This window comes from Strix aluco, chromosome 16, assembly GCF_031877795.1.
Source record: "Strix aluco isolate bStrAlu1 chromosome 16, bStrAlu1.hap1, whole genome shotgun sequence".
NCBI lineage: Eukaryota > Metazoa > Chordata > Aves > Strigiformes > Strigidae > Strix > Strix aluco.
This window is the reverse complement of record NC_133946.1, coordinates 17,144,430-17,167,089: the sequence shown is the minus strand read 5'-3', so window position 1 is coordinate 17,167,089 and position 22,660 is coordinate 17,144,430. Positions and strand designations below refer to the sequence as shown.

The 22,660-nt window shown below is 39.4% G+C and overlaps 1 protein-coding gene across 6 annotated transcripts in view; it reads left to right on the top strand.

The window, feature by feature from the left end:
* The window catches only part of KCNQ1 (potassium voltage-gated channel subfamily Q member 1), a 364,755-nt gene that overhangs the window by 236,197 nt on the left and 105,898 nt on the right, over nucleotides 1-22,660 (top strand). For 5 of the 6 annotated variants that reach the window (XM_074842353.1, XM_074842350.1, XM_074842352.1 and 2 more), the window contains 2 exons: nucleotides 14,485-14,560; nucleotides 21,990-22,084. In XM_074842353.1, the coding sequence (XP_074698454.1) occupies nucleotides 14,485-14,560; nucleotides 21,990-22,084 (171 nt within the window). Of the gene's footprint in view, nucleotides 1-14,484; nucleotides 14,561-21,989; nucleotides 22,085-22,660 lie in introns of those variants that run through there. The other variant, XM_074842354.1, reaches the window with a different exon arrangement.

Below are 22,660 nucleotides of genomic sequence, written 5' to 3'. Positions count from 1 at the left end.
TAAGACTTTCAGGATTGCCTCTCTAATTAAATAAGTGGAGCTCTGATTTGAACCAGCTGAGGGTTTGGTTAACTGCTTCTGATTCTACCTCTTTTGCAGGTACACTTGAGAGTGGGTGTTTCTGGGGGATCTTGCATCAAAAAAAAAAAAAAAAAAAAAAAAGGAAATTATCACAGTAGTCTTAATGCCAAGCAAGATATCTCTCTGCTTTCCTAAGTAATGTTTCCTCTGTGTTTTGTGGTATGACCTGAGGTGGGAATTCCCTGATTCTTGGACAGGTATAACACAAATGGTACCCTCCTTGATTCCACTACTAGTGTGTTCCCTCAAATTACTGTCCATCCTGGACTGTAATCACTCTTCTGGATGTTGGTAGCTTAGTTTTCATTTCCATTTAACTGTGCTGATACTGCCAAGAGAAACGCATGGTCATGTTAGTTCTCTGAGTACTGGATTCCTTGACTGTATTGATAGCACTGAAAAAAATATTTCTAGAATAAATAGAGCCCACCTAAAACTGTCCAGGATCAAGAGACTCATATCTGCTACGCTGAGTGTAGTTGAGCTCATGTTCAGCACTTACCGAGAAAATGTTGCTTTGCAGAAATGTGTTGCAAAACTGTAAAGTTACGAATTAGGCTGATATTTTTAAGAAAGTACTCGACTGTAAATCATTCTGTAAACATCTTCACGTATTTACGCAATGAGATAGGAATATTAAGCAGAACATTTTTTTCTATGTAACAGAACTTAAGTTGAAAGGTACAACAGGCTTGTTAACAGTTTCTGAATTGAGAGGGAGAAAGTAATTAAAACACATGCTGTTTTCCATATCTAACTTACTAGAGAGTAATTCCAGGCCAAAAAATACGTTGTTGAGCTGTGCCTGTGCTTTGAAGCCACAGAAAGAAATGGAGTTCACATACCAGAGTAGTTAGTCCCAGCCAGTTTCTGTCTCCAGCATATCAGCTCATAAAATTTCCCCTGTCTTTTTGCAATCACAGTAACACAGCATATTCTTTAACTATTAGATTGAACAGGAGAACTCATATGTTTCAGGTCAGATTTTCCACACAAAAGATAGAACCTAGTTAGTAAGTGTGTATCTAGAATTCTTCTCAATATATAATCTACATTTTGCTATCTTCAATTTTTTCTTGTATGTACAAATTTTTCAAGTTTCTACTGATCCCTCGACATGCTAAGCAAGTGCGTAAGTTTAGGCATGTGTTCTCCCCTTGACTTCAATAAGTCTACTCATGCACCTGCTTTGGTGAGATGGGGACTTCAAAGCAACTGGATACATTAAGGCAGGGACTTTTGCGCAGGATGTGCATTAAAGGATTTCTCTAGCTAGTAATTTTGAACACATAATTCTGTAGATGTGATACAGCCCGTATTTTTAGTGGTTTTCAAGCTGCAAAGTGCCTCTTCCTTCATACTCATACAATTTGTACATCTGGTTACGTATGGAATAGGTCAGATTGTCAGTTATTTAGGTACCTCATGAGATTTGTCAGAACTGTGTATCCCATCCTAATTAGATGGGCTGATAGACATCTTTGGACGTCCCAGTGGGGACATCCATAGGTGTTTGTATGCAAATATCATCTTGGATTCACAAGAGACAAAGATGAGATCTGGATCTGAGCATCTGCAGGACTAAAGTGAAGCACGGGAGGTTGTATTTGAAATTGGACTGTGGCTTTAAACAGCTGTACTTATAACAGGATGAAGGTGAAGCAGATGAGGGTCTAATCTTAAATTTTCCACCAAGTATGAGTTTGTGAAAAAAATCAGTCTTCGGTTTGAAATTATTTCCAAAAAAAAAGTTGTGGTGACTATTATGGTTCTTGAGATTTACTAACACACGATTTGACATATCAAATGTTGATCATAAGAGAGGGTTGTGCTAATAACATAAACTCTCTCTTACACTCTGTGTTTTCCCCAAATCTTTCCTTGCAAGTACAATTACATAAAACAATTTTAGCAAGCTGTTTCTAAAGTGCTCATATTTTGTTAGGTTGTCTCTCTGATTTCACAGAATTTTGTAAATTTAGCACAAAGTTTTAGCCATGTGTATATTTTGGATGCTCCCACAACATGCCCAGTAGCTAAGAGTAAACTCATTTTCATGCTGTGTTCTTCTAATTTTGTCGGGTAGCTATTTCTTTGCTTGAAAAAGGCTTAGGTCTCCATCATTGCCACTTTAGAGACATTTTTCCTATGAATTACAACCTTTTTAGTGAAGTACAGAAACATCCTAGCTTTTCATCAGGAGACATGGACAAAAGTACCACTTCACTGAACTGCAGCCAATAAACGGACAGAGGTTGGATTACCACGGTCAAATACTGTGTGTGCAGATGAGTGATCTTGCAGTAAGCTTAAAATTCTTTCCTCTTCTCCTTTCAACTGTCCTGGGTTGGTTGGTTTGGGGTTTGCTCTAAAATATTACATTGGTGTAGAGATTTAACATGATGTACCATCATACTTTATCTCAATCCGAGCCCGTTTCTGTTTTTAATCAAACCGTTGTGTCACATACATGAGTGAATTTCTGGAAGTATTGGAACTCTGACCCTGACAAGGTATAGACTAATGCCTCTGGCAATGCTGATATTCCAGTCCATTCTTTTACACTGTGGCTTTTTATTTAAAAACAAACAAACAAAAAAGGCTGTGTCTTAGGATTCAAGTTTGAAAAGGCTTGATGGGTTTGGGGTTTTTTTTGTCCAGTGAGCCATGAGAGAGGTTAAAATGATAGAGCCGTAGTTAGGGATCTTAAAAGACAATAAATAAATGCTCTTTATATCCTCTTAATGCTCTTACATATTTCTGAAGAGAAATTACCACTAATGTGTTAGTATTCGTTCTCCTATTGCCTGATTAAGGAGTTTATAACCTTACGGTGAGATGACAGGCTGCTAGTTACTTCTTTCTCAGTGAAATATAGCCTGATATTCAAAACCAGAGGCCTGTGTTTGCCAGGTCTTGCTCTATAAGAGAGATCCTAATCTCAGCAAGATAAACTGCTTAAATAAAAGTTGATGAAAGAACAGTCCGAATAGTGGATTATGCACTAACAGTTTTACAGTGCTTTGCTTTAGGACAATTCTGTGCTTGTGTCCTTAGGGAAGTCAGTCGAAGAGCTGAAGTTTTTGGTTTACAGAATTGTATTCATCTTGATTTTTACCAAGTTAATTTCTGTTCAGTACTTGTATATTCATTTTCGTTTTGTACTGGGAAGAAATTATGGGGAAAGGGTTAAGAGCATGCTTGCTCTTCATCTGTTTTAAATCCATAAATGTGAGCCCCTGTGCTGTTTCCAGGTTTCAGATTACGCTCTGTGATTTATAGGAAAAGGCTGTTCTCCACAAGTTGAAATCCCATGTGTTTCCCCACCATTGTAAAATAACAAATCCTTGAGAATGCTTCCAGTTGCAAAAATTGCAGTTTTGAACTACATTTGTAACTGCTTTTTTTCCTGAAATGATGGCATTGACATGGGAAGCGATGTCCCCTTGTCCTAGTGCTGTCTGTTCAAGGTTTGCCATGCTTTTCATTGCAGCTTACACAAACTATAGCAACACCCTTACGTTTATCATCTTCTATCACTTTATTTTTGGAGGATACACCCACTAAAAAGTGCAGCTGTGAGCAGACACTTATATCATTCTGCATAAGTTACATCCAGAGCCCCTACAGAGATGGCACGGTGACCTAACAGTCCATCAGCTTCCAGTCCCTTCTAGTGTCTCATGGTGTAAATCAGCACAGAGTTTGGCCTCGTGTTTTTCAGTTGATTTCTGTGGCAGTGATGGGATTTTTTGGATACAGTATGATTTGAGAATATAGTGCTTAGAAACAGCTTCACAGCAGCAACTTCCATCTTCTCTTTTTCTTTATTAAATGGCAGGAGAATTTGCCAGTCATCTCTGTAGTTGAAAACAACATGGAAAATGTTAGGGTTTCTGAAATAGTATTATCACTGATTTTGGTAATGTAAATATTGCTATTCAGGTCAATGGCCTTTTTCTTTCAGATACTTTTTCCCCCTGTAATTCCTGTCTCTGCAACAGGAGAGCTGCTTTATTTTGTCAGTCACAACTGTGTAATGACTTTCATTTGTGTTGAACAGCTGAGATCGTCTCTCAATTTACCTGCATCACCTTGGTAAAATAGCCTGAACTTGTGAGGGTGTATGAGTGAACCTAACCTCTTGCCTATGATTGGTTTTACAAAGAAAAAACAACTTTTTCTCTATTCACCACTATTTAAAAATACACATATTACAGAGATGTGGGAAAAAAATGGAGGAGGTTCTGTCTACAGTCGTTGTGTGAGGTTAAATAAGTAGCAATGCAGTATTGTTTTGACCTTCCATGGATCTCCTATGAACTGTGTCAGTAGTTGACCTAATAAAAGCTTATTTCTTTTGTCTCAAAAGGTTAAATGGGATGTTATTAGTAGTATTACGTGATGAGTCTTAATTAAGATGTGGGCTACAGGATATATTAAATTAGCAAGTTAAACTACTATGTAGAGTGGAAACAAATAATCGAGAATTCTTAATGAGTTGAAGATAATTTTGATGCTTTTATGTCTCATACTCAGCATTAAATATTTTTGTGTACAAGTTGTATCTGATGTGTATTGTGGCCAATGCAATTTAAGCCAAATATTTCTATTTTGCAGTGAGTTTGCAGTGGTCTTGTAACTCCCTATGACAAATACAACAAAGAGCTACCGCGTAGTGTTAACAACTTCTTGAGCATAATGAAGTAGTGTAACATCAGCTGGTTTAATATTCAAAGGTTATTGTAAGTTTAATAGGCCAGCAGTAAAGAGGCAAGTAACCATAGGCAATATGGTTATTTCTTCCTAGTATCACTGATGTAGCCCTGCATTTCCTTGTATAATTCAGAGCCATGAATGACAAGCTATACAAAAAATATTTTTTTAATCTGAAAAGATTGCTTTTAACCAGATGCTGCAAAATAATAATATCCATGGCTTTCTGTGTGCACTGAACTACAGCTCTGTTGTGTTCTGTCTTCAGCTTTAGAAAAGTTTAATATGTCAGGCTATGTCTGTAAGACAGTGCTATACGTTATTATTTACTTATCTGTGATCTCATTTGTGTCTAGTTACTTTCAGATTGCTTGGCCTTGAAACCATGTAAAAAAGCAACTGCTTTCTGACTCAACAAGATTCAGAGAGTGAAGAGCTGAAGAAAGCTTCACTGGGGTTTGATATGGGTATCAATATCAATTGGTATTTGATAATGATATCACCAAAGTTGGGGAACAATAGCCAGTTCTGACAAAATGGGAGCTGTTTTTTATATTTTTCCTGTTTTGTCTACAGGGTATTTCAGTCCCTTCCAAAAATAATTTTGTCTTCCTTTTTTTCCCCGCCCCCCCATGTCCTGTGTGCAACTCTTCATACCTTGATAACAGACATCCGTAAAAATAGAATTGTGAAAATATACAGCAAAGGTGATTTAGGATGTACAAGAAATCTCATGCACTTGCCTGATTTAAGCACAAACTTTTATAGTAAGGGTTATGTTCTTAGCTAGCATCATTGTGGGCAGACCACAAAGGAAATCTCTGACTCTGCATCTGTTTGTCCCAGCATGCTATTAGTTCTGAAAGTGTATGCACGATCTTTATTATAGCTACAGCAATTTGTCTGGGTTCTAGACAATACTATGTGTTGGACTGTTTCCCCCAAGAGATGTTGAACAAATTTGAGCGTTGAACTCCAAAATCCTATGCTGTTTAGCTCTTGTGGATCGCCTTCTGCTTAGTTGGAAACCATTTTTTTTTTTCATTTGTCAAGGTATGCTGAGGAATAGAAGGACAACTGGGAATGGAGTAGAGAGCCAGCATGCTTGAAAACTTTGCTTTTAATGGTGTGTTTCCTGCCTTATCCTGTGTCTGCTCTCTCAGTATCACATAAATGTTTTGCAGAAAGCTGTTCTTGAAAATACAGTTGTAAAATGACCCACCTTGAGTTACAGCAATATAGTTGTCGTGCAGCCGTATAGATATTAGAGTTTGTACTTCCCGTGAGTCGTGCAGCCAAGCCCCTTGTGAGACTAGTGTTCCCTATCAGAAAAACAGCTTCCAAAAACTTCTGCGCTTTGTGCCACCTCTTGCTGATCCACCATGGCAGTCGTTATTTTTACCTGTGCTAACTGAAGGTCAGGAGAGCAATGGTTCTTCCCCTTCTCTGGCCTGCATTTAAATATTCATTTCAGATCACCTTGATAGGAGCATGTTTTAAAGGGCCAGACTGATGAGCTGTATTTCCCAGAGTTGCTCTGAGTCTCAAATGGCTGTTAGTGCCTGAAACGAGTCAAGTCACTTGAGCTTGTTTTCCCCTTTCCATACAAACCCCAGCTGCCCTTGGACACCTCTCCCAGCACACCTGTGCAGAGCTCAGGACTCTTTCTGAACTGCCGGCTGCGGCCGATGAGGATTGCCCGTGGCTGCGTGACGGCTCCCAGCGCAGGAGCAAAGCCCCGGAGCTGTGCTGACGCCGGCGTGTGTGCCTGTCTCCAGCCGTACATCCACCAGTGTCACACCTCTGCTGAGGGCTGGAGAGATCCCATCACGCTCCGAGCTGGGATTGCTGAACTACCCACCCCTTGGGGAGGCTGCAGCTCTCCGACAGCTTCCCCCAGTTACATACCATGCTCCAATGGCATGACTATGAAAAACCTGCCCGATTTTTTTCCCTTTTAAAACATTTCTTATAATAGTAGACTATTTTTATTATTAACTGAAGATATTAAAACATCAAAATCCTCCAAAGGCAATGTTATTTTTTAAACTTGTTCTTTTTTGCATGTCTCTTAAAAATCCACAAACCAAGCTCAATCAGACTATCTGTAGAGAAAAGAGGATTGCTATAACTACGTGAAAGGAGTTCTGAGTTAAGCCCATGACTTTTGAGAAGAGAGACATGAAAGCTGCTGTAAAATAAAATACAAACCCATTAAAAGATGACTGTGGATTTAAAATTACATACTTTAAATTAAAAAAAGGCCAGCCACAGATAGTTGGGAGAATACATAGTGGAGGGAGGAGCTTACAAATGTTAATTCAGCTTAAACTAATTCCCCTGGGGCTATCTTCACATTCAGTAAATAATAACCAAGATGTTTACTGGCTGAAGGGTTCACCAAAAGAGTGAATTGGACATTACTCTTACAGAGTATTCTTGCAGAGCATTTTTTAAGTTTATAATCACTAATACTCATGGGAGGTCAGCCCCTGCATTCCCCTAGGTAGGGAACAGAAATTACATTGAGACACATGCATTTAAATCAAAGCAGCTCATGTTTTTTAAAATTAAACACTTGAAATGTGCTATTCAACAGAAATTATTAATCAAGTGTCTTCATAGAGATTGTTTGCTGCTGGCATTGAATTATTCAGTGCTTAGATGAACAAATGCATTTGATGAAATCTTACCTGTTCATGACCAGTTTGCAAGCGTGAATAAGAGTTCAGTACGCAGAGATCTTTTGTAACCAGACTACTTGTTCATCAATAATTACTAAAAATGCCTTTAACTTCTAATTCCAAAGAAGTTTTTTAAATCTAGCTTACCTGCTATTTGTGATTCTCCTTATTCTACGTGTATCTATTATTTCTGTATTCCTATTGCATTTAAACCTGTGAAGACCCTAGAAGTGAGGACTGGGGGATAGCTGAATTAGTTTCATTTGTCTTGTCACTAGTTACTCTCATGAATGGATGGGAAGTGCAGAGGGCAAGGTCTAGTAAAGAATGTTTGTCCATTAAGAATGTTATGGGAGCCTTTATGTAAATACTAAGCTTGGCTGAAGCCCATTTAATAAAACTTCAGTTTTGTAACTGGTTTGCTCTTCAAGTGTCGTCATACTTTTCTAACACTTCTGGGCAGCTTTTACTGGTTTGTCCTTAAGATGGTTTTTGTGAGTCATTTATGGGCCAGGGTATATTTTGTGACCCCCTGATAAACGTATCATAATGATGGCAAACAACAGTTGCCAAGCTCTAGCAACACATTAAAGGAAAAGCTGCGTAGTCCACATTATTTGAAATAATCAGTGATTCCAATTTTGTTCCTGGGTACAGAGATCAAGCATTTCCTATTACAAAATACACAGCAATGCAACCTAATCCCTTCCAATTTATCACATCTAAAATGTTGCCCATTATCAACTGTAATGGACAGGGAATGACAGAATGTGTGAAAAGACGAGAATAACCTTGAGCCACAGCAAATTCTATACCAAAAGCGCCTGCAGGACTAATGATGAAAGATTTCATTAGACTTAAATGCACTAATGAAATGGCTTAATGTAGTTACTCTGAGTCTCGTCCACCAGATTCTGTGACAAGGAACGCTTTTCAGTGCCTGGATGGAAAAAACATTTCAGTTCACATGCACAACATATTATTAAAATCTGATGTGTTAAAGATAAAGTTCAAGTCTAAATAATGATTAGTGCCAAAAATTTCAGACTTCTTTCTTAATATTTTAGCTCTGTCCTAAGTCAGAAATTTAAGATGACTGCAGAGAATTTAAATATGTTTGAAAACTGAGCTTGACTTCAAATCAGTGTTAGGTTTACTGAGAAATGGGCATTTTGTAAAAGATATTATAGATCTGTGGGTCTCTCCTACTGAGTTTTCATTCTTGTTAAACTCATTCTGAATAGACAGCACTGACCTTTTAACTCCGATAATATCAGCGTCCATGTACGTTGGGAGGTCTGTGCCAGATAATAAAATGTTCTATAAATGAACAAAAAGGCAAGTGTTATAAATAGGAAATTAGCACCACCTTTCCTCTGTCTTGTTGCTTTAATATTTCTGTTAACACTAAACCAATATGTAGAACACCTTCCTGAGATGAAAAGGGGAACAAAGTTCTAACAGCATTATTAAGGATTTCATAACAAATTCAGCAGCTTTGTAAGGACAATAAATATTTCTATCTAATTACTAATTGGTTTTCCTTTCTTGTTCTTTAATGAAAGAACTGTATTTCAGAATAGGTACTAATCTTGTAAAACTTCATTTTTAAAAAAAAAAGGGTTTCTTTTTCTTGAAACTTAAACCAACCAAACCAAACAACTGCTTACTTCCTTTTTTGTAAAGCCACCTGTTTTTTTAACCAAAAATCTTAGCCTTGTTCCCAGAAACCATTCTTCTGGAGTGGCCCTGCAGGTCAGGGGTGCTGGCTGAAGCCAGTGACATTCACTGTCGCTGTCGGTGAGTATAGGACTGAGGAATGAGCCACACCTTGGAAAACCTATTGAGATTTTGGCTGGCTGTGTTGTGAAAAGTGAATAATACTGCAGTCAAATGTACAGATTGCTCCATTACAATAGTTTGGGGCATTTATAAATGTATAACAACTTTCCAACCAAATGAGAACATCTGTAAAATTACCTGAAGTTCTTCAGCATGCTGGTTTTCCAAATTACATGAAATATCAGACCAGATTTGGGTTGGACTAATGAAGAGATCCAGTTTCTTCCAAATGACTTGTTGTAGGTTAAGTATCCTAACAAAAAGGAGGCAGGAAAAACTAATGATTTCTAGACATTTTATTCTGTCAGGTTTTCTTTTGTAATGTGGGTGTTCAATCCATTGTATGTTGTTGCCCAGAGTTTTTTTATCCTCATTTCTTACACTTTGAGGAGTGCCTGCATCCACAACAGGTTACTTTTTCAGTGCACAAATAAAGCAGACCTGGTTTATACCTACAGATAATGAAGGTTTGTATGAATCTATTGACCCTATTACCACCTGGATGGTTTTCTGTTATTGATCATAGAATCACAGAATGGTTTGGGCTGGAAGGGCCCTTAAAGATCACCCAGTTCCACCCACCCTGCCATGGGCAGGGCCACCTTCCACTAGCCCAGGTTGCTCACAGCCCCGTCCAACCTGGCCTTGAACCCTTCCAGGGAGGGGGCAGCCACAGCTTCTCTGGGCAACCTGTGCCAGGGCCTCACCACCCTCACAGGGAAGAAATTCTTCCTTATATCTAATCTAAATCTACCCTATTTTCAATTTAAAACCATTACCCCTTGTCCTGTCACTATACTCAGGGAGATAGAGTCCCTCCCCAGCTTTCCTGTAGCCCCTTTCAGTACTGGGAGGCCGCTCTAAGGTCTCCCCAGAGCCTTCTCTTCTCCAGCTGAACACCCCCAACTCTCTCAGCCTGTTCTCACAGGGGAGGTGCTCCAGCCCCCCCTGATCATCTTCGTGGCCTCCTCTGGACCCGCTCGAGCAGGTCTGTGTCCTTCTGATGTTGGAGGCCCCAGAGCTGGACCCAGCACTGCAGGTGGGGTCTGGTGAGAGTGGAGCAGAGGGGGAGAATCCCCTCCCTCGAGGGGCCACACTTCTCTTGATGCAGTCCAGGACACTGTTGGCTTTCTGGGCTGCAAGTGCACGTTGCTGGCTCACAGTCAGTTTTCCATCCTCCAACACACCCAAGTCCTTCTCCTTGGGGCTGCTCTCAATCCACTCATCCCCCAGCCTTTATTTGTGCTTGGGATTGCCCCAACCCATGTGCAGGACCTTGCACTTGGCCTTGTTGAACTTCATGAGATTGGCACGGTCCCACCTCTCCAGCCTGTCCAGGTCCCTCTGGATGACACATCCCTTCCCTCCAGCATGTGACTGCACCACACAGCTTGGCATGGTCAGCAAACTCGCTGAGGGTGCCTCGATCCCACTGTCCATGTCGTCAACAAAGATGTTAAACAGCGCTGGTCCCAACTCCGACGCTTGAGGAACAGCACTTGTCACTGCTCTCCGCTTGATGAGTTGTTACATCCTTCTTCCTTCTGGATCATTCCTGTGGGCTCTGACAATGTTACGGCTTCATAGACAGCTTCAGGACCTAATTCTATGAGTTTCAGTCCATGGGAAATGTCATGTAGTATGTGCCATGTTCAAGGTGATCTTGATGTCCTGTTCATATTGAGAAAGAAAATTACTGGTAGCCAGTGGAAGCTATTGGCAATTTTTCTTTGGAAAGGCACAGGCTGAGATGTTGTCTAGTATCAGAAACAGTAATATTTAGCTTGATTTTATGGGCTTGCAAACTACTTCAAGTTTATTCTTGAAGGCAATATGCTGATGGTTATTTGGGTGATTGGCAAGTCCCTTTGGATGTCCATTATTATGAGATTAATAGGTATGATGTGCGTAAGGCTCAAAGCCTGATGAACGCTTAGAAGAGGAAAACAGCTTCGTTAACAAAAGGGCAAAACCTTTGTCTGCTGACTCGGTTGCTAACGCGCTTATCAAACAAGCTTTCTCCTGAAGTTAGGCAAAACCAAATGTGTAAAAATGAGGGATTTCAGTTGCAAGAGAGCTTAGCTTAGCTACACTGAAGCGGGCGGGCTCTCCGGAGTATCCCAGCGGGCCCCGAACGCCCTGTCCGTAGGGGCTGTGGGAGTGCGACTGCCGCCGGCGGCTCGCTCTGCACGGCAGTGCTTCGCCAAAGGGCACCTCCTGCTCACTGCGGGGGTGCAGGCACAGCCAGGCTGTGTTGCTGCTGTCTGTAAGCACTCTCAGATGATGTCATTTCCCGCCACGCTCCTAAAAAAAATACCCAGTATTCACGAAACTCTTGCTCTGAGGACGGTAATGTATTGGGTGGCTATCTGGCATCTAAATATGCTGTGTGTCCCCTGAGGTTGCAGACAGACATTCTGTAACCAGAATTCAGAGATGTCACAAGTGGCTGAACAAACAAATATCACCAGTTAATGGTTAAACTCTCAATTTACTAAAGCATTTGTTACCGGTTTGCAAAAGAGATCAAACAACTGTGAATCATAACCTTGGCTACTAATTAAATCCTTTATTCCCTTCCCTCATCGCAGAAGCATTTAATCTTGGGGAATCAGGACAGCCTGTTGTGCAGAATTAGATTCTACAGCATAAGCAGAAACAAGCTTACTGTAGGGCTTCCTGCTGGAGCTGGAAATGGGAAGGAATAAAATGAGAATATTAGCTTTCCCTCCTGGCATAGAAGTTCATGTTAGCACTGAACAGTGATTGCTGTAAAATAGCTGCATTGGAAAATCATTTTGGTGGTATAGTTTTGTGTGTCACCGAATGGCAAATATCACTTTTATTATCCATCTGCCTTGCTTACAGATGAGACTTGTCATCTAGATAGAGAATGAGGGATTTGGTGTGCTTTACTGGTGACCGTCTGTCCCAAAGAAAAATATTTTACTCAGAAATAATGGACTGTGAAGAACACTCTAGAGGAAATGAGGCATAAACCAAAATACTACAAGCAGTTTTATTGCGATTAAAATTTATTTCTCTTTGTCATAAGATGTTTTTGTGTGCATTTATATATAGGATGTATAGGTGCGTGCCAGTTACCCTTTCACACCTTTGATATTTAATAGCAAATTAAGCAGCACTTATCTTTTTGGCACCCATCTGTGTGAAGCAGTACTTAAAAACCCAAACCACTTTATTTCCTTCAGTTTTTGGGGAAGTTGTCCTTGTCCCTAGCAGCAGAGGGATGTAGCAAGGGCTCACAGAACAGGGATACCATGAACTAGCATAGGCTAACTCCATTCACCGGGACTCGATCCAAACAGGCACCATCCCGGTTAGGGGGAGCAAATTTCCATTTTTATAACATGAACCACGATCTTGCAGTCAGATCTGCAAGAGCAGAGACCTGGAGAGAGAGTCTGAGACATCTCAGTAAGGTGTTAAGAGGGAAGGGCCTCCCTGTACAGATCCAACTGCAGATTCACAGATTGGTGCATAATTATTGACACACAGTCACTTTATATAAATGCACTTACAGTCTTAGCAATGTCTAGACCTGTGGTGACAAGGTGTACGTTATTAGTTTAAAATCAACTGTATTTTACACTGTATCCGGAGAAAGTAATCTTTTCTGTCATTGCTAAGTCTGAACAATTTTTGTAACAGAAAGAAACCACCTGAGAGGCAGTAGCTACAAGTAGGAAATGAGAGCTTTTTTTGGTTCTGTTTTTGGCTTTGCAGAAAGCTATTTTCCCACTAAAAAGTGGAAGTTTTCAGAAAGGGAACTCCCCAGCTACACTTGCCATGCTGTTCAGGGGACAGATATCCCCCGTTTGTACATGCAAAACTTCTGTTTGCTGGGAGAAATTTGTTCTGAGGAAATATGTGAATACGCACTAAAATTTCAGGGTATATTTAACTGAAGAGACTTGGGTGATACCATGCTATGTCATACCAAAGACCCAAACCTGTACAAAACTTAAATATGACTTTTCCATCCCATAGGGAGTATGAATGCTGTCAGGTTCAGTCCAGACAGAAAGCACTGCCTAGTGATGTCTCAGTATGTCTGTCTGTCAGTATTGCTAATAATAATTTTATAAAGATAAAACATTTGGAGTATCTAACTCTGCTTTAACTGCTGCTTCCCCAAAGCCATCACTAGAAGTCTGTTTGAGATGAGAGTTAGAAATACTAGATGTTCATGCGTTTAAAAAGGAACTAAAGATTGTGCAATGATGTCATTCAAGCGCATCTTGACAAGAGTAATAGAATGAGCAAGTAGAATAAATCATTGGCACAGCTTAAATGTTTGATTTGATATTTTAATGTTAAGAAAAAAATACATAATTTTTGTAAGCTTTGGAAAATGTAAAAGATCTATTGTCTCTTAATGAACTGTTTAAAAAATAATGTCAGATACTATGAAAATCTGTTACTTTAGAGTACAAAGAGCAAATGATTCTTTTTTAATTCTGTTTTCCGTTCATATGCATGTACATGAAGAGGGAGATATATTTGTTTGAAGACCTTCCAGATTATTTTATCTTTATAGATATACTTACAGTTCGGTTTTGGGGATACACGAGTATGTAGATGTTGCATCCAGCTACCACAAGGTTATTTGGATTGTTCAGCAGGCAACAACTCAAATCTTTAAAGTTTTTTTTTCTAATATGTTTTGAAAAACAAATTAGTGTAAATGAAGTAACATATTATACAGGACTTAAGTGGGAGAAAAAAAAAGTCCAAAAACCCCCCCAAAAACCCCGCAGGCTGGATTTCTAGAGTGACTGTGTATAAAAGCTGTGCATGGCTGAATATGCAGAAACTTGCTAGCGAGTTTTTTTGTGGAAATGAAACTGGGAAGGATGGCTGGAGGTTTGCTTAGACATAGGAGGAGGTTATGTGGACACCTCTTTTTACTGCGAAATGTACGCAAAGCTAGCATAGGTCAGATAAACCCCTGGATTTTTATAGCCTTCTTGAAAGGTGGGGAAGGTCAACATAGTAGTGTGTTGTGCTCCCAGACTGAATCGCAACTACTTACATTACACATTCACATGTTAGTGAAGCATTGACTGCAGACTGTTATATTTATTGTCTGGATGGAGATGCTCTTTCACCCCACTCATCTTCCTCGTTTTTCCCACAGGCTGCGAGAACACCACCGCGCCGCAATTAAGGTGATTCGTAGGATGCAGTATTTTGTGGCAAAGAAAAAGTTTCAGGTGAGTTGTGAATAGAAAGCTCCTTTTCTAAATAAACCCTTTTATTCTCCTGATTCATTGTTTCTTTTAGAAACTTAAATGAATTGTGTTAGTCTCTCTTCAGTAATGGTGAGCTACACCCACTATTCTCTCCCCCCTTCAATAGGGTGGTTGTTTAACAGCAGGCTAGTCAACTGTGGATGCACTGGAAATGGGCTAAACTCCTGAAATGCAGTCTGAATTAAAATGTTATTTTCTGCTAATGGACTTGACCCTTAACCCCGTGTTATCGCTGTCTCTTTCTTGCAGTGCAAACATTCTCATATGTCTCCATTAATTCTGAGCTGTATGTTACTGTCGTGCCGAGTCAGTAGGATTAGAGATTAAAATACTACCTCAGCCTTGTTTCTGTCTCTTATTCAATGATAATGAAGTCCTGATAAGAAACCAGGGTGGAAATTTGTTAGTGTATTGGAAGGTTTCTCCTTCCTTTTCCCTTCTCCCCTCTGCATAGGTAGGAGACCTCCTTCCCAGTTCGTGAGCTATCGGTTCTCTTTACTCCTCTAGCCCTCACTGACATACATTTCCTGTGTGCTACTTCACTTGCTGTGATATTGAGATACTGTAAATATTTAACATTAGCTAATTAACCTTGTTGCCTGGTCTGAATAAAAAAATTCTGACGGCAAAATTTTTAAGACTGTGGTTTCTAAATCAGTTTCATTAATCCAGTAAAAACATGTGTCAACAGCCTTCAGCTTGATTTAAACCAGGTGACTATATATATTCAAAAAATATGTTACTTAAAATTAATTGATAAGGGACAATCTCTGGAAAACAGGCTTCACAACTGAAAACGCACAGAGAGGGGCTTAACTGCCCACATCTATTTTCATATACAACCTCACCAGAACTGCTTACAACAGACTGAAGAGCTTTCCTGCCTTTAATCTAGACCACACCCCACCCCCCCCCCCCATAAAGGGAGGGTGTCCTTTTTCCTTCAGATTTGACGGGTGCAAAGTTTAGGGTCAAAAAGATGATGATGCAATGATGGCCACCAACAGTCCAGGAGATCATTGTTTCTGTAAGGCGATGCTTGCTGCAATTTCAAAACCATGATTCTGACTTTGTCTCTGAAATTTAGAAGCACTGCCTGAATTCTTTAGCAATTTCTATTTTGATATTTTTAGTTTTACTAAAATTCATGAGCTAATTTATGGTTAATGTTGCCTGAGCTTTTCAGAAATTGGTTTCAGTTAGGTATAATGTATTCAGACTGTCACCATTCAGGCTGAAATCTCCCCTGTCCAGCATTTTCTTGGAAAAGAGTGCTTTCAGAAAGTTTCTGCTAGCACATTTCACCTGTTATTTTTACTAGACTAAAATTAGAAAGGCACAATGTCTGGACTGCTTGAAAATAATTTTTATAGTCATTTTGTTGAGACTCTCCTTAACACTTGCTGGGCAGCACCTGTAACTTGGCAAGGGATGTGGCCCGTTCCAGTGATGTGCCCACTGCTGTTCTGTGAAAAACTGCCTAAATGTGGCCAGTTCCATTAAATTTTAATTTATTCTCATTCTAAAATCTGATTGTGATCCTTTGCTCCGTGGTAATTACTGAATCATTGCTCTCATAAATTTAGATCATAAAATATTTGCCATGGAATTAACTAAACTGCTTAGAAACAAGAAATCTACACATTATATATCTACCTCCCAAGTGGTATTTGTCAAAAACAGATTTTGAAAATGCCTGAACACTGTGTGCAACATTATCCACCTGGCAAATACACGAAACTCCCCTGCGGCAGATGATTTGATAGAAGCTGAAAAGCATTTGACTGAATAGAATGGGACTATTCAGTTCATACTTAAACTTGTTTGTACTCAGTATCCCGGTTGCTAATCTGACTTCTCAGTTGTACTCTCACTTTCACATCTGCAAAAGACCTGGTCTTGGCCATCTACAAAATCCCTTAACAAGGTTGTCTCTCATCCTTCTTTAGTAGTCTTTCTTCTTCCTGAGCTATCAATATTAGCTGTTACTAAAGAACTAAAAATGTCAGTTAGGCTGAGGTGAAACGTATCTCAAGTCACTTCTGCGTACAAGTGATATGTTGCTGTTTCTGTCAGAAGCAGAATCTCCCAATAGGAATGTATTGGGGATATCTGATACTTCTCCATAATTTCTGAATACAAGGTTATGACCAAGTTTAAAAATTTGGAGAGCACTAAAGGTACAGTTTTCAAAAGCACCTAAGTAACTTAATGCACAAAGTCACCTTGAAATTCAAGCCACAAGGTGCTTTTGAAAATCTCTCCTGTAATTAAGAGATAACCACTATCATTATTCTTTCCTCAAAAGTATGTTGTCAATCTGCTTTGTTCTATTGTATGCACCTAAAATAGTCATAAGAAATTAAAAAGTTTAAACATGTGCCAAGTAATGACTATACAGTTTCTAACAACCAGTCCAATGCAATATCTGAAATGAACGTAAAGCAGAAGATGCATTTTAAAAATGTATCTTTCAGCATTTAAGAGATCTGCATAGCTCTTTTCTGGTAGATACTTGCCTTTTAAGATTTTTGTGTTTATGTGAAATGTATCTTCCAAAAAGAAAATTCAGATTTTTTTTTTCTATAACTATTGAAAAAACCCCAAATTTCATTTGAAGGCCATTGGACTATGAGTCATGCTTCAAATTAGATGGAACATAAGTAATTGCAAGGTCAGCACTTAAAAGGAGTATTTTTTAGAGATTCCTCAAGCTTTTGAGGAGGGGAAGCATGGGAAGAAGGAGAGGAAGAGGAAGATTTTGCAAAATAGGTCCCAGCATGAACCCAGCATGGTTCTTAAACTATACCAGCTGTTTGCAGGATACACCTGTATGCCTAAATTTGCCTAGATATGTTTTTTTAAGAGCTCAATTAATAACAGGGGGTGATGGCACCACAAAGACAAAAGTCAGTTAGAAAGCAGAGCTTTCCTGTTTAAAAAAATTAAAGAAAATAAATAAAGAGAAGCTAAACAGGGATACAAAGAAATTTTAAAGGACTTGAAAAGCAATTCTTTGTGAAACGTCACACTTGGACATCATTTCCTCTTTAAAAGAAGGGGAGAAATTTATGTTCTATTTTAAAGTCCAGGTTTGAATATAGTCCATATGATCATGTCCATGTAAGAACCCAGCATAATATTATAAAGAATTAATACCTTTTTTATGGATGTGTTTATGCTCTTGTAAAGTCTGTAGGACTGTTCCAAATGGTGTAGGAAAGATCATATTCGACTAGTAGTCAATGCAAGTCCTGTGCGCCAGTTAAGGTGAATGGCTCATGGTTAAGGAAGGATTCTGTAGATTATAGGGAAAACTACTTAGAAATTAATGGTTTTCTAGGCTTTTTTCACCCCACCTACCAAAAACTAATTTCATGTATTAGTTATAAATCAGATGTCTTTGGCATAGTCTAACCTTACAACTGCATTTCAGAAAGGAAATTACCATGTTTGGTTATTCCATTAGCTGAATTCATGAGTAAATAACCTTTGTCTTCCAATTAAGAAAGTTTCTAAATGTCTTAAGCCTTACACACATGGATACAACTGTGATATCCATCACAGATCCAGAGACCAGGGATTTGATCTGATTTCCCATTGTCACTTTGAAATCTTTTAATTCTCTTTCCATGTCAATTCTTCCTGTTGAGTAAATCAGGTCCCTTCTAAAATATGTTTTTAACTTGTGCTATGTTTTTCACCATGGCAAATATTCTATACATAGCGTAAACTAAAAATACAAGTTGCAGTTCCACTGATGATGTAACTGTTGCCTGGTTTGTTACAATTTCACTGGCAAATCTTGCATTTATAGTCTTATAATTCATCATCTCTATGTAACTCATTTGTCATGGTATGAATCATGAATTGTGTGTGTAATCTTTTCTAATCTCCATACTGGTGTGTACCAAACAATGTAGTTCAGAGTGTTCTGTGCTACAAAGGATGTTCTACCCATTTTATTTGACTGTTACTTGGTTACATTTCCCAGAATTTCCCCTTGCACGGATTCCCCTCTCCCTTTCCCGGGTCTGCCTCCCTGCACATGCAGTTGCTAGGGAACAGCAATGGCCAGTGGTGCACATTTAATATTTGGCATTGGCTTGTGTGCCTTTTGAAAACTTTCATATATGATGGGGGAAATTTTAACTCATTTAAGGAGATTTTTGCCATGAATATTGGTTAATTAGCCAAGGGATGAAATTAAAGAAGAGAAGTAGGTAAGAAGAGCTTTGGGGCTGGCTTCTACTTTTGTTTCTTCGATAGTCATCCATTGCCTGCTGCGGGTTTTTTCCTTTTACAAACCTAACATGTTGTCAACATCAAGAGTATTTTCTCCTAAAAGATCAGCTTTCAGTATGAAGTAACTACAGAAAAATCAGCACTAACTATTAAATACCTTATCCTACTCAGAAATTAAGCTTCATTCATAAATTCTATTTCCTCCATGTTTTCAGTTCTTGTTTTAAAGAGAAAGAAGGAGCCCAGTAAATGAAAAACAGGCACGGTCATACCTACTCTTTCTACTGTCAGACACCTGCATCAAAGTACAAGGATGGCAGGAGAAAGCTTTGCATCTTTGTTCTTACCGAACAACTTTTCTGAACCTGGAGTTTTCAAGCTGATCTTGCAGATTTCTCTCTTGCGTATTTACAGTACAAAAATAATCCAAGAATCCATTTTTTTTATATCATCATGTTTACAGTACTAGTCTATGGAAAGACTTATGGGCTCATGCCATTGTTGAATCATATTTCTTTCTTTGTGGATGTTACTTATGATTTATATGTGTGTAAGCAGTCGGGGTTCTTGGGAATTCTTCTGTGTGCTCTTTGGTTAGATTGAAGCAATTTCCATTCCCGTTTAGCCTTCCATTAGAGAGTATCTTACATTCACCCAGGGTTTGCAGTTGGCTTTGGGGAATCTGGCAGACTGAAATATTATTTGTTTGATGAAGTGGTATTATTAATGATTATTAAAGTAATGATTCCTGAAACGTGGGAGCTGTCTCCCAGGCAGGTGCAGAGACTACATGAAGGTGCCACAGCCTGGTTTTTATACTGTATCCGGTTTTCCTTTGGTTTAAAAAAGAAGGTATTTGTATCGTGGGATTGAGAAAAACCTGCAGCATGTGAAATAAGGTTAAGCAGTGCAGAGACATTTCCTGCTTTTGAGGTACAGATGACAAAATATTTCTGATATCTCAAATGGGATACAAATTCTGGTATGTTAGAAGCTACCACTGTAAACTCTTTTCCTTGTTCTCAAAAGATGCAAGAAAGGAAAAGTTGTAACTCAGTGTTACCAATGTTTTTACCAAACTTTGAAAATTATCTAGAGTATCTATAACGAATGAGTCAAATGTGGAATCATAGAATGGTTTGGGTTGGAAGAGACCTTTAAAGGTCATCTAGACCAACCCCCCTGCCGTGAGCAGGGACATCTTCAACTAGAACAAGTTGCTCAAAGCCCCGTCCAACCTGGCCTTGAATGTTACCAGGAATGAGGCATCTGCAACCTCTCTGGACAACCTGTTCCAGTGTTTCACCACCCTCATCATAAAACAGTTGTTCCTTATATCTGTCTGAATCTACCCTCCTTTAGTTTAAAAGTGTGGGAGTGCCAGCTCTGCACAGCTGTGGGAGATTCAATATGCTAAGAGTCAAATCATGTGTTACTGGTAAATAATTAAGAGGCAAGTGGGCATTGGCCTGTCAGCCCTGCACAGCTGTGGGAGATTCAATACTTAAGAGCCAAATCGACATCAGCAAAGGAGCTTGGTTTGGGGAGCTCAGTGAAGGTGGAAAGCTCTGCTTGAGAGAACTCTGCTTGGTGAGCCAGGCAGGAGCTCTGTCCTGTGCTGGCTTGGAGAAGCAGCAAGGCTTGGAGGAGAAGCAGGCCTTGGAAGAAGGATAAGTTAGCTTGATGAAAGTATGGAACTGTTTTTGGGAGAGAGGGTTGATGACTGTCTAGTTGCTGATTTGCTTATCATGAAGTAAGAGCTAAGGTAGCAAGAGCATAAGTATGAACCATTGTAATAATAAAGGACTTTCCTTCTGCACTTCAATGGAGAGTCTGTGCCTCAATTGCCATGTAAAACCATTACTCCCTGTCTTATTGCTACAGGCCCTACTAAAAAGTCTGTCCCCATCTTCCTTATAAACCTGCTTATGCATTGAAAGGCTGCTCTAAGGTCTCCCCAGAGCCTTCTCTTCTCCAGCTGAACACCCCCAACTCTCTCAGCCTGTCCTCACAGGGGAGCTGCTCCAGCCCCTGATCATCTTTGTGGCCTCCTCTGGACCCACTCGAGCAGGTCCGTGTCCTTCTGATGTTGGTGCCCCCGGAGCGGGACACAGCACTGCAGGGGGGGTCTGGTGAGAGCAGAGTAGAGGGGGAGAATCCCCTCCCTGGACCTGCTTGGCTTATCATTTATTGTTACTGTATTGTTTGAGTGATTTGATTAGCATCTTTAAGAAAAAGTTTTTTACAAAATGGTAAATTCAGGTGTTTCTGTTCAGTCTAATGTGTGAAGTTTACACCGTACTCTTTTTCTCTACTGTTTCCTCTTTTCTGTTGTGTTAGAGCTTCATTGCTGCTTCTCTATGTATCTCTGGCACTGATTGGACTCTGGTTTCTAGATGTAGGATTAAGATATTTTTAATTTGTGACTGCGCTTCGACAAGTTTATTCACTTGCTTTCCAGTTAGTCTTGGTCTTTATTGGTTAAAATTATGGTCTTTATCTTTAATACTACACAAAAGTGTTTATATTACTAATAGGTCAGATCAAGGCTTTCCCATGTATGAAGTGCAAATTACAGACACAGGGCTTTCTCCCTCATCATTCCTTGCACCAATATTTTCCCAGTTTTTCCCAGTAGATTTGAAAGCTCAGCCAGTCTTTCTGGAAGACAAGATCAGTCATGCACCTTCAGCCAGGACTCTGCTTTAACCTTCCCATGGGAAGAGCTGAACTGAGAACTCCAGCTGTCCTGCTGCTGACTAAGAATGAGGGCTTGCCTGTGTGAAAGACCTCTTTACTGTCTGGTGGCTGAGGAGTATGAACCTTGTTTCCAGAAGAAACTCAAGTGATCACAAACTTCTGAGCAAAGTGCCAGATATACTTTTTTGGCCTCAAGTTTGGTGGATAATCTCTTGAAAGGCAGGTAGACCTGCAGTAACAAAAAGGTGGATGAAATCAGAACTGTCATAATTATTCCACAAAGAATGCATGATCATGGCAACAATCAAAATATCTCAAATGTTTAAACAGTGTTAAAAGGGGTTAAAAGAACTTACTGTTCACTCTTGAAAAAAATCTACGTTACTGTAGACCATTCTTACATCCTTGTGGCTTAAAGGCATGTTTTCTGCTTTTTATTTCACAGCAAGCTAGAAAACCCTATGATGTCCGAGATGTTATTGAGCAATATTCACAGGGCCACCTCAACCTGATGGTGCGAATCAAGGAGTTACAGAGGAGGTATGTCAATAAAGTTGTGTCCATATCTTTAAACACCAGCACAGGGATGTTTGTAAATGTTTGTCAGTGATTGGGCCTGGGGATGAAAAACTGACAGGGTCACAGGTGCTGTATTGGTAGGACTGTGCAAAGTTAGGGAATATAAAATGGCATTCAAGTAAAGCTTTCTTTTCGGGAAGAGGAAGGAAAAGGCAAAGAGCTTAAAATCCGATGATCAACTTTGACTATACACTGTAATCCCTATATGTTAGGGGCTGTATTATGCATATAGTGTGAAATACTGTCACCTGCTCTGGTAGAATTGCACTTAGGAGCAAACTAAGAGATGACAGATAGATACAACAAGCTGCGGAAGAACAAGGAAAAGAGGAAACAATGTTGTTCACATGGAAAAGTGATGGGCACAGTAAAACTTTACAGTCGTTGAAGAAGCTAAAGACCAATCCAAGTCTAATCCCATTTTGTTATTATTTTTTATCTTCAAGCTGTTCTTAGCCCAAAACAACAGCTTCACTTACAGTAGAAACCAGAACTATTTGAACTTCACTTTGCTTGTTTGTGAAGAGTTCTCCTTGT